This window comes from Halichoerus grypus, chromosome X, assembly GCF_964656455.1.
Source record: "Halichoerus grypus chromosome X, mHalGry1.hap1.1, whole genome shotgun sequence".
Lineage (NCBI taxonomy): Eukaryota > Metazoa > Chordata > Mammalia > Carnivora > Phocidae > Halichoerus > Halichoerus grypus.
In genome coordinates, this window is record NC_135727.1 from 62,711,969 (window position 1) to 62,727,529 (window position 15,561).

General features: G+C 36.2%; 1 protein-coding gene across 3 annotated transcripts in view; it reads left to right on the forward strand.

Annotated features, from left to right (window-relative positions):
* Nucleotides 1-14,084, forward strand: part of BRWD3 (bromodomain and WD repeat domain containing 3) — a 192,900-nt gene extending 178,816 nt beyond the window's left edge. For all 3 annotated transcript variants that reach the window (XM_078065011.1, XM_078065013.1, XM_078065012.1), the window contains one exon: nucleotides 8,614-14,084. In XM_078065011.1, the coding sequence (XP_077921137.1) occupies nucleotides 8,614-9,368 (755 nt within the window). In that variant the 3' untranslated portion in view covers nucleotides 9,369-14,084. The remainder of the gene's footprint in view (nucleotides 1-8,613) is intronic.
* The last annotated feature ends 1,477 nt before the right edge of the window (nucleotides 14,085-15,561 follow it).

Here is a 15,561-nt window from a genome sequence, read left to right on the forward strand (position 1 = left end):
GGGTAGTTCTATTTTTTAACCTTTTGAGGAACCTACATACTCTTTTCCACAGTGGCTGCATCGGTTTGCATTCCCACCAGTAGTGTAAGAGGATTCCCCTTTCTCCACATCCTCAAAACATGTGTTGTTTCCTCTCTGGTTAACTTTAGCCATTCTGACAGGTGTGTGGTAATATCTCATTGCAGTTTTGAATTGTATTTCCCTGTTAAAGATGTTGAACATCTTTTCATGTGTCTGTTGGCCATTTGTATGTCTTCTTTGGAAAATACTTATTCATGTCTTCTGTCCAGTTTTAAATTGGATTATTTGTTTTTTTGGGTGTTGAGTTTTATAACTTCTTTATATATTTTGGATACCAAATCTTTATCAGATATGTCATTTGCAAATATCTTATCCCATTCCATAGGTTGCCTTTTAGTTTTATTGTTTCCTTCACTGTGCAAAAGTTTTTCATTTTTATTTTTTTTAATTCTATTTATTTATTCATTTGAGAGAGAGAGTGCGCACAAGCAGGAGGAGCAGCAGAGAGAGAGGGAGAAGCAGGCTCCCAGCTAGCAGAGAGCCCAATGTGGGGCCCAATCCCAGGACCCTGGCATCATGACCTGAGCCAAAGGCAGATGCTTAACTGACTGAGCCACCCAGGCACCCCCCCAGAAGCTTTTAATTTTGATGAAGTCCCAGTAGTTTATTTTTGCTTTTATTTCCCTTGCCTCAGGAGGTATAGCCAGAAAGAAGTTGCTATGGCTGATGTCAGTGAGGTTACTGCCTGTGTTCTCCTCTAGGATGTTAATGGTTTCCTGTCTCTCATTTAGGTCTTTCATCTGTTTTGAATTTACTTTTGTGTATGGTGTAAGAAAATGGTCTGGTTTCATTCTTTTTCATGTTGTTGTCCAGTTTTCCCAACACCATTTTTGAAGAGACTGTCTTTTACCCATTGGATATTCTTTCCTCCCTTGTTGAAGATTAATTGACCATATAATTGTGGGTTCATTTCCTGGTTCTCTATTCTGTTCCATTGATCTATGTGTCTAATTTTGTACCAGTACCATACTGTTTTCACCACTACAGCTTTGTAATGTAATTTGAATTCCAGAACTGTGATGCCTCCAGCTTTACTTTTGTTTTTCAGGATTGCTTTGCCTGTCCAGGTCTTTTGAGGTCCAGTAGAAATTTTAGTGTTGTTTATTCTAGCTCTGTGAGAAATGCTGTTGATATGTTGATAGGGATTACATTAAATGTGTAGATTGCTTTCAGTAATATAGACTTTTTAACAATATTTTTTCTTCTGTTCCATGAGCATGGAATATCTTTCCATTTCTTTGTGTCATCTTTAATTTCTTTCATCAGTGATGTATAGTTTTCAGATGACAAATCTTTCAACTCTTTGGTTAGGTTTATACCAAGTATCATAGTTTTGGTGCAGTTATAAAAGGGATCATTTTCTTAATTTTTCTTTCTGCTGCTTCATTATTGGTGTAGAGAAATGCAACAGATTTCTGTACACTGATTTTGTATCCTGAAATTTTACTGAATTTGTTCATCAGTTCTAACAGTTTTTTTGGTGGAATCTTTTGGGTTTACTATATAGAATATCATGTCATCTGCAAATAGTGAAAGTTTTACTTCTTCCTTGCTGATTTGTATGCCTTTAATTTCTTTTTGTTGTCTGATTGCTAGGGCTAGGACTTCCAGTACTATGTTAAATAACCATAGTGAGAGTGGACATCCCTGTCTTATTCCTGACCTTAGAGGAAAAGCTCTCAGCTTTTCCGCATTGAGGATGATATTAACTGTGGGTTTTTCATATATCACCATTATTATGTTGAGGTATGTTCCCTCTGAACCTACTTTGTTGAGCATTTTTATCATGAATGGATGTTGTACTTTGTTAAATACTATTTCTGCATATATTGTGATGATCATATGGTTCTTATCCTTCCCTTTAGTAATGTCATGTATCATGATGATTGATTTGCAAATATTAAACCACTCTTGCAACCCAGGAATAAATCCCATTGATCGTGGTGAATGATACTTTTAATTTATTGTTGTGTTCAGTTTGCTACTATTTTATTGAGAATTTTTGCATTCATATTCATCAGCAATATTGGCCTACAGTTCTCTTTTTTTAGTAGAGTCTTCATCTGGTTATGGCATCTGGGTAATGCTGGTATCATAGAATGAATTTAAAAGTTTTCCTTCCTTTTCTATTTTTTGGAGTAGATTGAGAAGAATAGGTATTAACTCTTCTGTAAAAGTTTCATAGAATTTGCCTATGAAGCCATCTGCTCCTGAACTTCTATTTTTTGGGAGATTTTTGATTACTAATTCAGTTTCTTTGCTGGTTATTTTTCTGTTGAGGTTTTCTATTTCTTATTTTTTCAGTTTGGTAGCTTAAATGTTTCTAGAAATTTATCCATTTCTTTCCGGTTGTCCAATTTGTTGAACTATAGTTTTTCAAAATATTCTTTTTTTTAATTTTTAATTTAATTTTATTATGTTATGTTAGTCACCATACAGTACATAATTAGTTTTTGATTTAGTGTTCCATGATTCATTGTTTGCATATAACACCCAGTGCTCCGTGCAATATGTGCCCTCCTTAATACCCATCACTGGGCTATCCCATTCTCTTAACAATTGTTTGTATTTCTGTGGTGTTGCTCATTATTTCTCCTCTCTCATTTGTGATTTTATTTATTTGGGTCCTTTCTCTTTTCTTTTTGATAAGTCTGCCTAGAGGTTTATCAATTTTCTTAATTTTATCAAAGATCCAGCTCCTGGTCTCATTGATCTGTTACATTGTATTCTTTGTTTCTATATGATTTATTTCTGCTCTAAACTTTATTATGTTCTTCCTTTTTCTGGATATAAGCTTCATTTGTTGTTTTTCTCACTCCTTTAGGTGTAAGATTAGGTTGTTTCTTTGAGATTTTTCTTGCTTTGAGGTAGGCCTGTACTGCTATATACTTCCCTCTTAGGACTGCTTCTGCTGCATCCCAAATGTTTTGTACTTTTGTGTTTTCATGTTCATTTGTTTTTATACATTTTGTTTAATTTCCTAGTTGAACCATTCACTGTTTAGTAGCATGTTTAACCTTCATGTATTTGTGGTCATTCCAAATTTTTTTTGTGCTTGACTTCAAGTTTCATAGCATTGTATTCAGAAAAGATGCATGGTGTGATCTCAGTGTTTTTTGTATTTGTTGAGGCCTGATTTGTGATGTAGGATGTGATCTATTCTGGAGAATGTCCCATGTGCACTTGAAAAGACTGTATACTCTGCTGTTTTAGGATGGAATGTTCTGAATATATTTGTTAACTCCATCTGAATCAGTGTGGCACTCAAAGCTATTGTTTCCTTGTTGATTTTCTGTTTACATGATCTGTCCATCGATGTAAGTGGAGTGTTTATGTCCCCTACTATTATTGTGTTATTATTAATTTCCTTATGTTATTCATTGTTATATATATTTGGGTGATCACATGTTAGGTGTATAAATATTTGCAATTGTTACATCTTGTTGTGTTGTCTGCTTTATTATGATATAATAACCTTCTTCATTTCTTGTTACAGCCTTTGTTTTAAAGTCTAGTTTATCTGATACGAGTATTGCTACTCCGGCTTACTGTGGACATGCATTTGTGTGATAAATGTTTCCCCATCCACTCACTTTCAATTTGCAGGTGTTTTATGTCTAAATATCAGTCTCTTACAGGCAGCATATAGATGGTTCTTGTCTGTTTGGGGTTTTTTGGGTTTTATTGTTGTTTTTGCATCCTGACAGCCTGTCTTTTGATTGGAGTGTTTAGTCCATTTACATTCAGAGTAATTATGGATATATATGTATTTAGTGCCATTTTATTACTTGTTTTGTCAGTGTATCTGGAGATTTTTCTCTGTTCCTTTCTAGTCTTTGTCACTTTTGGTCCTTCCTTTCCATGCAAAGATTCCCCTTTAATATTTCTTGCAGAGCTGGTTTCGTGGTCATGTATTCCTTTAGTTTTTGTTTATCTGGGAAACTCTTTATGTCTCCTCTATTCTGAATGACAGCCTTACTGGATAGTGTTCATTGCTGCAGATTTTTCCTATTCAGCAAGTTGAATATGTCATATCACTCCCTGTTGCCTTGTCAAGTTCCTGTTGAGAAATCTCCATCCAGCCTTATGGGTCTTCCCTTGTAAGTTAAGGATTTCTTTTGTCTTACTGCTTTTAAGATTTTTTATTTATCACTAGATTTTGCCAGTTTAATTACAATATGTCTTGGTGTTGGCCTCCTTTTGTTTTGATGGGAGTTCTCTGTGCCTCCTGGGCCTGGATGTCTGTTTCCTTTCCCAGATTAGGGAAGTTTTCTGCTATTATTTCTTGAAATAAATTTTCTGCCTCCTTTTCTCTCTTCTTCTGGGACTCATGTAATAAGAATGATTTTAGGGGCGCCTGGGTGGCTCAGTCGTTAAGCGTCTGCCTTCGGCTGAGGTCATGATCTCAGGGTCCTGGGATCGAGCCCCGCATCTGGCTCCCTGCTCAGCGGGAGGCCTGCTTCTCCCTCCCCCACTCCCCCTGCTTGTGTTCCCTCTCTTGCTGTGTCTCTCTCTGTCAAATAAATAAAATCTTAAAAAAAAAAAAAAAAAGAATGATTTTACATTTGATGGAATCACTAAGTCCCTTAAGTTTATTCTCATATTACATAATTCTCTCTCTCTTTTGTTCAGCTTCATTATTTTCCATTATTTCGTCTTCTATATCACTAAATCATTCCTCTGCTTCTTCCAGCCTGCTTGTCATTGCATCAAGCTTGTTCCAATCTCATTTATAGCATTCTTCATTTCTGACTGTTTTCTAGCTCTTTTATCTCTGTGGTGTCTCCTTGATGTCTTCCATTCTTTTCTGAAGCCCAGTAAGTACCATATGATTGTTGTTTAAATTTTGGACCAGGCATATTACTTATATCTGCTTCGATTAGATCCCTGGCTGTGACCTTTTCTTGTTGTTTCATTTGGGATGAATTCCTCCATCTTGGCATTTTGTCTAGGTCTCTGCCTTTTTCTGTGTGTTAGGAAACTAGTTATGTTTCCTGCTCCTGAAATTAATGGCTTTATGAAGAAGCAGTCATATAGTTTCCAGTACCTGTCACTCTGAGATTTCTCTCTGGTTGTGCTACGTATGCTCTGCTGTTGTGTTTTGGCTGCTCTGTCTTTCAGCCCAGTTACCTGCAGAGGCTCTCCCTGCTTGCAGTGTACAGTATTTGTTCCTTGGCCAAAATTTGGCATGTGTTTTTTTTTTTTTTTTTTGACACAGAGAGAGAGCAAAAGTAGGGGAAGGTGTACACAGAGGGAGAGGGAGAAGCAGGCTCCCCGCCAAGCAGGGAGCCCGATGTGGGGATTGATCCCAGGACCCTGGGATCATGACCTGAGCTGAAGACAGATGCTTAACCATCTGAGCCACCCAGGCACCCCATAAATGTGGCAAGTTTTTTTTTTTTTTTTTTTTTTAAAGATTTTATTTATTTATTTGACAGAGAGAGACACAGCGAGAGAGGGAACACAAGCAGGGGGAGTGGGAGAGGGAGAAGCAGGCTTCCCGCCGAGCAGGCAGCCCGATGCGGGGCTCGATCCCAGGACCCTGGGATCATGACCTGAGCCGAAGGCAGATGCTTAACGACTGAGCCACCCAGGCGCCCCAATGTGGCAAGTTTTAACTAGTGCTCTGGTCTGCTTGTTAAATGAGACCTGATACTATTTCCACTCGAACTGAAGCCCTGTAGAACTCTTGTAGGGAAACATGGTTGGGCAGGGGTTTCTGCTGATCTTCTGGGGGAGGAGCCCACCACGCTGGTACTGGGGCAAACTTGACTGAGAAAGGCAGGCTCATCAGAAAGCTGGGGTATGGGACCCGGTGTAACCATGTTAGGCAGCCAGTATAGGCGCTGCAGTGCTTCCTGCAGCTGGCTCTGTGTTTATGCTGAGGGGCAGGGGAGAAAAATGGCACCAGTCAGCACTTGTTCCCTGAAAGGAGTCTCTATGAATGTTGCCTCTCAGGGAAGCACTCTGAGAAGAGCAGATAATCTCCCACCTGTGTGCCCCAAGCATTTTCTAGTTTGCTGTTTTCAAGCTGTCTGCCTCCAGGTTTTTTTGCCTACCTTCTCTCCAGGAGCAGCTCAGTGCCCTACAGGCTGTATCCTAGATAATCCTGGTGACCTTTAAAACTGCAGCAGGCTTTTAGAGACATGGTGTGGTCGGGGCTTGTGCTGTTCCTCTGGGGGATGGGCCCACCATGCTGGGACTTAGGCAAGCTTGACTGAGAAGGGCAGTCCCACTAGAGTGCAGGGGTGTGAGGCTTAGTGTAAGCAAGTTAATTAGCCAGTGTCAGGGCTACACTGCTTCCCACTGGTAGCTCTGGGTTTATGCTGAGGGGTACTGGAGGGAAATGGCTCTGGCCAGCTCCTTTGTTTCTAGAGAGGCGTCTCTATGAAAGCTGCCTCTCAGGGAAGCCCTCGAAGGAGAGTGAATAATCTCCCTCTTGTGGTCCCAGGTGTTTCCATGCTCTGTCCCCAGGTTGTTTGCGTGCCTTCTCTCTCCAGGAGCAGAGCAGTGCCCTCAAGGCTTTGTCCCAGTCAAGCCTGCCAACCTTTAAAATTCTGGGCTTTAAGCCTCACTGGTTTTAAGAACTCATGAAAATCGGCCCCTCTCATTTTCCAAGCCAATGGCTTTGGGTAAATGTTCTTCTTGTGCATTCTGCTGTGTGCTCTACTCCCTCTCACCCTTCTCTGTGACCACAGCTCCCTCCCCTTTGCCGTACCCATGATCCATTTCTCCCCTAAACCACATCTGCGTACTTCCTACCTAATTTAATATGGCCTCTTCTCTCCCTTCAGTTATGGAGTTTGTTCTGTCTTCATGTTGATTTCTGGGGTATTTAGGATGATTTGATTGTTATCTAGTTGTGTTTGTGAGACAAGGTGAGCCTAGGGTCCTCCTATTCCACCTCCATCTTCCTCCAGAAAACCAATATATGTATTTTTTTGAGAGGGGAACACAATCCAGTCTATAACACCTAGACTATTAAACTAATCTTGTCACTATGGTTAACATACAACCCTAATCTTTGCTCCTTCCAAGCTTTTCAGTCCACTCTCCTGTTTTCCTCCTACCTCACTAGCTGTTCCTTCTCAGTTATCTTTGCCAGTTGTTCTTTATCTTTAGATGTTGGAATATCCCAAGTCTCAGTCATCAGCTACATTCTCTTTCTTTGTTTGCTCTCTTAATAAGCACCATAAGTTCTCTTGACCTTAAATGTTATCTCTTACTGAAATTTTCCAAAATTATATCTCTACCTCTATATGAGTCTCCCCTGAACTCTAGACAGGTGTATCTACCTGCTTTTTTTCTTTTTCTTTTTTTTTTTAATTGTCTTTGCTTGGAACTCTAGTAGTATTTAAAACTGTAATCTTGATTTTTTTTTCTACCATACTGCCTAAACCTGTTCCTCTTTCAGTGTTCTCCAACTCAGCATAATATCTCTACCATTCAACCAGTTTTGCGTTGGTGGTATAGTGGTTAGCATAGCTGCCTTCCATTCAACCAGTTTCTCAGGCCATAAAACCCTGGAGTTGACCTTCATTCTGTGCTTAACACTTGACATCCAATCCATCAGCAATTCCTGTCAGTTCAAACTTGAAAAATAAAAGGTTGGCTCTGATGGCTCCTCTAGAAGGAAACACTCCAAATCTAATCACTTCTCATCACCTCTATTGGTACATCCCTTATCATGTCTTACCTAGACTACTGCAATGGTCTCTCAACTGGTCTCTGCTTCTAATCCCTCCCATAATTCATTCTATGCAAAAGAACCATAGTGCTCTGTGAAAAATAAAAATCAGATCCTGTCATTCTCTTGTTCTAAAACCCTTTACCACTGGCAGTTATCTCCCACTACTCTGTTTTTTCTTCCACTCCAATTACACTGGGTTTCTGTTTCCTCCAATGGAATGTTCTTTTCCTGGATCTCATTTCATTCAGTTCTTTTCTCAGATACTACCTCTACATGAAAGTCTTTCTTATCTAAAATACCCACCATGTATATACTTGAGATTTTTTATTACTCTCTTTTTTCTTTATATCATGTATCATTACTTGAAATTGTATTATTTTTTTTTTATTTATTTCATTGTCTATCAAGCTTTCCCCACTAAAATATAAATCCAAAGAGCAAGGACTTTGTCTCATTATTGCCATATTTCAAACTTCCAGCAATATAGTAGGTAATCAGTAAATATTTGTTCATTGAATTAATGAAATTATTCTGATACATGTTCTTACATAATTCTTTATAGAGCTTAAGCCCTTGAAATTTCTGCCCAACTTCCTCACCACCCATCATCCCTCCATACTCTCTTCCCTGCCTCCCCCCAAAAAACACAATCAGACAAAACTCAGAACATTAGTATCTTCCATTTCTAACAGATTTAAATTTATATTCCAATACTCTCCATTATTTTACCCTATCTTTGGGTGCTAAGTATTTTTTGATAGAACTTTTATTTTACTTTTGAACTTAAATAACCATCTTCAGTGTCAAAGCTTAACTTTAAAAAATTATTCATCTTGATTTAGATCACTCCATTGATGGACCCCTTACAAATGGTGATGGCAGAGAGCCTCGGACAGGAATCAAAAGAAAACTACTTAGTGCATCAGAAGAAGATGAAAGCATGGGAAGAGAAGAGAAAGAGAAAAAAGAAACAAAAGAGAAATCACATTTGTCCTCCTCAGAGAGTGGAGAGTTAGGATCCAGTTTAAGTTCTGAAAGTACCTGTGGTTCTGATTCTGATTCTGAATCAACTTCCAGAACAGATCAAGATTACGTAGATGGAGACCATGACTATAGCAAATTCATACAAACCAGGCCTAAAAGAAAACTCAGAAAGCAATATGCCAATGGAAAAAGAAACTGGAAGACAAGAGGCACAGGAGGAAGGGGCAGATGGGGCAGATGGGGTAGATGGAGTAGAGGAGGCCGAGGAAGAGGAGGCAGGGGACGAGGAGGTCGAGGAAGAGGTGCAGGTGCCACTAGAGGGAGAGGGAGAGGGAGAGGAGGAAGAGGTGCTTCTAGAGGAGCCACCAGAGCCAAACGTGCACGTATTGCAGATGATGAATTTGATACCATGTTTTCAGGACGTTTCAGTAGACTGCCTCGAATTAAAACAAGAAACCAAGGCAGGAGGACTGTTTTATATAATGATGATTCTGATAATGACAATTTTGTGTCCACTGAAGATCCTCTGAATCTTGGTACATCCAGATCAGGCAGAGTGCGTAAAATGACAGAAAAAGCCAGGGTTAGCCATCTCATGGGATGGAATTATTAACAGTTAATAAAATTAGAGTAATTTAAAAAAATTCAATGGCCTTCTACTGCAGGGAATTTACTAGGAAATCTACAAAGCAAGTTGTGTGGGGACTTCTGCTTCCTTTCACATTGGTGCTTTTCCATTATGCCAGTATACATTTGTTTCAAGACTTTTGATCTCCACACTTCATTTGTTCAAACAAGCCTTACTCATTAGGCCTTAAATTAAAAAAAAATTTCTGCCCACATATAGACACACGCACACAACATATCACAAACACACTACAGATTTACTACATTAAAGGAGCATTCAGCTTCTTAAGCGTAGCATGACATTTTTATCTCAATTGAATATCCCTCTTTTGCTTTTGTATCACAGAAGTATAGCACCTTCTTACAGAGTTTTATATAGTTTGTTTTTGCCATTTTAATTCTTGTACCCAGTAATAATAACTTTTGCACAATACACCAATCCTATAGGCAGCTATTAAATGTTTACAGTTTCTATATTGTAAGAACGATCTGGATTATTTTACTCTTCCCAGGCCAAACTTTCATGAATTGTACTGAACTGAAGTATATATTTATACTACAGTTTTTTGGGGGTGGGGGGGATCTTGATATGCTTTTCATTGATTTGCTTAATTCATGTTAAAGGTGAGAAAGGGTTGGTGCCTTGTAAATATGTAGCAAATCTTTGTGGTGTGTCCTGATGTTTGCATTAACTTTATTAAAAAAGAATATTTGAGGTATCAATCTAGACAAGGTGCCAAATGCAAAAGTTTCTTGCATCCATTTTCTTTTTCCTATTATATTTTATTGCATTAATAGAACTTGTGTAGTTTAAAGAATAACTTAAACATTTGAAAAAATCCTCATCCACAAAGAATAATTTCTTTGAATAGTAGCTCAGCTACCTCTATTAACTACAACTACTGGAAACGTTAAGGAAAATAGATGCTGTTATTCATTACTAACTAAAAAAATAGAACAAGCTTGGTAGGAATGAATACTCATATGTTATAAGCTGAGAGGTTGTTAATAATTGTATTGGCTCTCAAATTAATAGTTGTAATTAACAAACTTTCATAAGTGTAGTATGCTGTACCTTAGGCTTTTCTTAGTACATACTTGTGTAAGTAGACTTGGTCTACTGCTTATGTATCTCTGCTACCACTTGCTATTTACAGCTGTGAGTGATTGGTTTTCATTTGAATTTTAAAATGTAACAAAACAGCTAGTTTGAATTGGAATGTTTTGGCTAGCAAATATTTTGAGGCAACTTTAATAGGTTTTGCTCATACCATTCCAAAGGGTTCTTCTGTTATATTCTTTTAGAAAAGAACCTCATTTCACTGCACATTGATATTCAAGTCATTATTTTATAGATTAAAAAAATCTTTAAAACCCTTATGGTCTTGTTTACAGCAGTAGAGTGCACATGATTCCATAAATGAGCTTGAGTTCCAAGATGAATTTTAATCCTCAAATTTGAGAAATTGCAAATTCACTAATTTGTTAAGGTGAGTGGGATAATATTAATCTCTGTTACTGTAACAGCAGATTTGTTGCACTTAGATCAGACTTTGGAGATTAAAAAAAGAAAAAAACTTCATGTATGCCTAGTAATCCCAGGATATTTCTTAAGCGAATGTGTTTGTTTCATGTTTCCAATCATTTTGTGCATCTGAAAATCCTTAAGTGCAAAGGAAGGAGTACACACATAACTTTGCTCTTTTTGTTTGGATCAGGTGGGGGTTGGTCCTGTACTAACTTTAAGCAATTTTCACTTGCAGTAGAAATGATGTTCAGGCTTTAAGAAAGTATTGTTGTGAATTGTTAATGGCACTAACTTCTGTTACTGAACAGTAGATCAAGCTGATTTTTTTGTTGTTGTTGTAGTGTTGTTGTTGTTGTTGTTGTTTTTCACTAAACCAAAACTACTGCTGGTTAAACTCAGCTGACACTTTTAACCATACTATAGATTCAAAAACATTCACATTTGAAACTCTGCATTTGATTTTTGCTAAAATGTACTATTTTAATTATTCATCTCATGGTCATTTAGACTAAATTTGTGTCTGTGTTTTCCTAGAATCAATAACACTTTGACTTACCCTAATCAAAGTAACATAGTTACTTAAATTCATGGATATACCCAAACATGTATTACGTGTATCATTTTAGTGTGAAATTTTTTGTTGACATTCTTCTATGAAGAGCTGACCCTTTCAAATGTAGAAGAATTGCCATTTGTGTGATTTTAGCTATCTCAAGCTTTATTTATAATTTATTTTGAAAAATAAAAATGCCACATTTATTTCCCATATGTCAAGATTTTCTAGGTTTAGATGATTAGAATAATAAGGCTGAAGACATTTTTAAGCACATTTTATATGTAGTGAAATACTGTGAAAATACTAGTGAACAGCATTTTGCTATAATATTGATTTCAGTTATTAGGATTTAAAAGTCACCAGGGTATGTTAGATGAGCATATTTACCATTTATTACAAAACAAACAGATTATTTTCTGTTTGCATGCAAATTATTTTAATACGTGTGAAAATAAAAGTTTGGAAGATAGTATTTTTACTTTTATATCTGAACACTTTCCCTCCAATTTATACTTTGCTTGTTTGTAACGCCGCCTCCTGTGAATGTGTTGTAATTTGTATCACATTGAATATTGTACACTTTAATTTTTTAGAGTATCTTTAAACCTAAATAATATCAGGTTCAGGCATAGCAAAGCAAGTAGGAAATGAGGTGAAAATTTTGAAGAAAAGTCTAAATCTTAAATGCATTGCTAAGAAATAAACTTATATTTAGGTCCATGAGAACATACACATGTATAAACCTAATCCTATGCTGGATATTAATAGTCACTGAACTATAATATTTCTCATAAATGCTAATAATCTTTTAATTCCCAGCTTTAAGATCTTAACATGTGTATCTGTTTATGAAAACAGAATTGTGTGTTCTATGTCTTGTTGTGTGTAACTCTTCCAGCAATAGGATGCTTTCCAAAACATTCACTAGCCTATCAGCCTAATTACTAAATTTGTGTGTGTGTGTGTGTGTGTGTGTGTAGATTTTTTTCCAACTTGACACACTTTGTCTTGGACATTAAAAAAAGAATATTTTGTATGGAAGACAGCTGTATTCACAGCCTACCAATTCTTTGCCTCTGTTTAAAGCACTTAGCCTGTATATATACTGCTTGATCATCCATTTCATTATGCCTTCTAGATAAACTAGGTTTTTATCATGTACATGTGTCCCTCTATTTTTTTTAATTTATCTTTCCTTCACTTGTTTCTTTTTCTGTTTCCCTTCCCAGAGATCAGGCTTGTGCTAGAATTCTTCATACAGCACTTTGTTTCACCCAGAGGCTAAGAAATTGAGTAAAATTCATAAATCTCATAATGCACAACTGTGTGCTCAGATATCTAACTCAGCCTTGTAATACTTTGAAGTAAATTTGAGTGATTTGTTATTTTGTTGTTTTTGTTGTAATCCTATAGGTTGTCATCAGACAATAACAGAGTGATTGAAAAGAAAAATGTGAATGCCACTTAGTTTTTGATAAAAACTTTTTGAGCATTTTTCAAAATGTGTATGTTTGTGGTAGTGATAAACACCTTTATTACTTGCTTATATATCTTGGGAATTATTTTATGCACATTTACCAACTGGTACTTATCTTTAACGTTGGAATTTTCACATCCACAAAAGGGAAACTTACATCCTGTATAATTTTCAGTTTACTTTGATATCCAGCCTTTTAAACAATTACTAACATTTTGAGTTCCAAAATGAATATAGTTCAATTCTGGGGGAGGGAATGGAACTTTTGACATTTAAAATTCAGTTTTAAATGTTAACCCCATCCCCAACATTTTTGTGGTACATGAGGTTTTACAAAAGTTTTATTGAAATAGAGTATGATCACCTTTAAGGCTTGTTTTAAAAATTAGTGTGAAAATATTTTCATGCTTTTTTTTATTTTTATCTCTTAGTAAAGTTTCTTTACTAAGTTTTAATTACAAAGTTTACCAAGTTTTGTTTAAATTCTAATATAAAGTTAATTCTTTTCATGGTGCTGTATTTTGTGAAATATGAATTGCCCTCAAGTTCCTAGACATTTATTTCTTATATAGCCTTATCCTTGATTATTTTCTTTTCAATCATTCCTGCTTACTTTTATCCTCACTTCTCTTACTGCAATGAAGACTGCATCTAATTTAGCACACTTCAACAAGACTGGCAATTTATGAATCACTGATGGGAGAAGTACAGTAGAAAGGCCCTGCAGTTTAGAGTTAAGGTGTGTTTATTTATATGTATGCCCATTTGTTATTCTTATACCTATCTTAATTAAATCTATAATATGAGACTTTGACATATAAAAGCATGATAAGTATTTTCTAAAAAATAAAACTATTGATACATATAATCACCATTGGTAATTGACTTTTAAAATCACATACAAAAATATTTAGAAACCCAGTTGGGAAATGTGTTTTTACATATGTCACCAGATGCACATTAGGCAGGCAGTACTAGAAATGTTAATTCTTTAAACAATACTGTGGTGATGGCAATCAGTAATTTATTTCTTTGTCCTGTAACTTACCATCTTTGTCTTTTGTAATCCCTTACAAAGTATTAACAAAACTGTACCTTATGTTTGTTCTTAGTATCCATAAAATTTTAAGATGGAAAGTCATTGAGTTAATAGTTGATGTGATGTTATATATGGACAAAATGTCCATTAAACTAAAATTCAGTAAAGAAAGGTAAACTAACTGGCTTGGTTTATAAAAGATGTTTTGTTTGGCAGTTACCAGTCATTCAAGCAATTATCTTCAAAGACAAAAAACTGGATTAATTTGTTGCCATTCTTTATGGGATGTTTACAATAAAATTCCAAGTTGTTTGGAATCACTTGCACTCTTGCTGCTTTATGCTTTAACTCAGGTACTGGAGATAAATTAACAAGAAGAAAGAAATAAGGAGTTTCCTTTCCATTATTCAGCTTCAGAGGTTTTAATATGTAACTCTTGGGTCTTTCCTTTTTTGTTTCTTTGTCATATAATATTTTATTACTGTTTTTTATTTGAAAAACTAGGGTGCTTATCAAAGAAAATTAAGGCTTTTTTTTTTTTTTTTTTTTTTTGCCTTAGTCATTGCAGATATTCTTTGGGTCACTTTTAGGTAATAAATGTTTTAACATTTTAAATGTGGGCTGCTTGGTGCATTAAATAACAGCCTGCAAAGCTTTAGTCAACATTTTGTTTTGAAATGAATAGATTTCTAATGTCTTTATGGCTTATAAATTTTAGCAACTGAGCAGTGAATGCGTAGCATCTTTATTTATAGTAATATTGCCCACAGAGGCTTAACTATATTATAAATGTACATGAAGGAAGGCGAAAAGTCAACTGAAAGGTAACTTTTGATCCAGGAATTGAAAGCCCTAACAGGAACATTTATTCAACTTATGCACTGGCAATTTTCTTCCCAGTGGCAAGAACTTCATTTGGTTCGAGGTAAGTAAGCTGGCAAACGACTGGACTGCATGTTTTATATATATTTTGTCTGTTTTATGTATTCAGAATCAAGAAATAAGGTATTTAGAAAAAAAAAAAAACATCCTTGACTTCTTACATGGTATCTTATGGCTATGAAAGGAGCCCAAATTTTCACATTTGGAGAGTGAGGCAAAGATATATTGTTTGATATTTGTGTTTAGTTGCTTGATTGGTTAAAGATAGCATTATTAAAGATACAAAAATTGGGGTGCCTGGGTGGCTCAATTGGTTAAGCAGCTGCCTTTGGCTCAGGTCATGATCCCAGAGTCTTGGGATCGAGCCCTGTGTCGGGCTCCTTGCTCAGCAGAGAGTCTAGTTCTCCCTCCTGCCCTTCCCCATTCTCCTGCTCATGCTCGCTCGCTCGCTCTCTCTCTTTCTCCCTCAGTCTCTCTCTTTCAAATAAATAAATAAAATCTTTTAAAAAAGTAAAGATACAAAAATGTACATTAAAAATTCTTTATTAGTGGGCTTTGACGTTTTCTGACTTCATCTGCTAGTTTTCTTAAAGAATTTTTATGACAAAATATTATAGCAATATTCAGAAGAAGATCCATCTTTTCCTAGTTGACAAAGTCAAGAACAAAGTACTCTCTACCTTCTTTCTCAGTTATA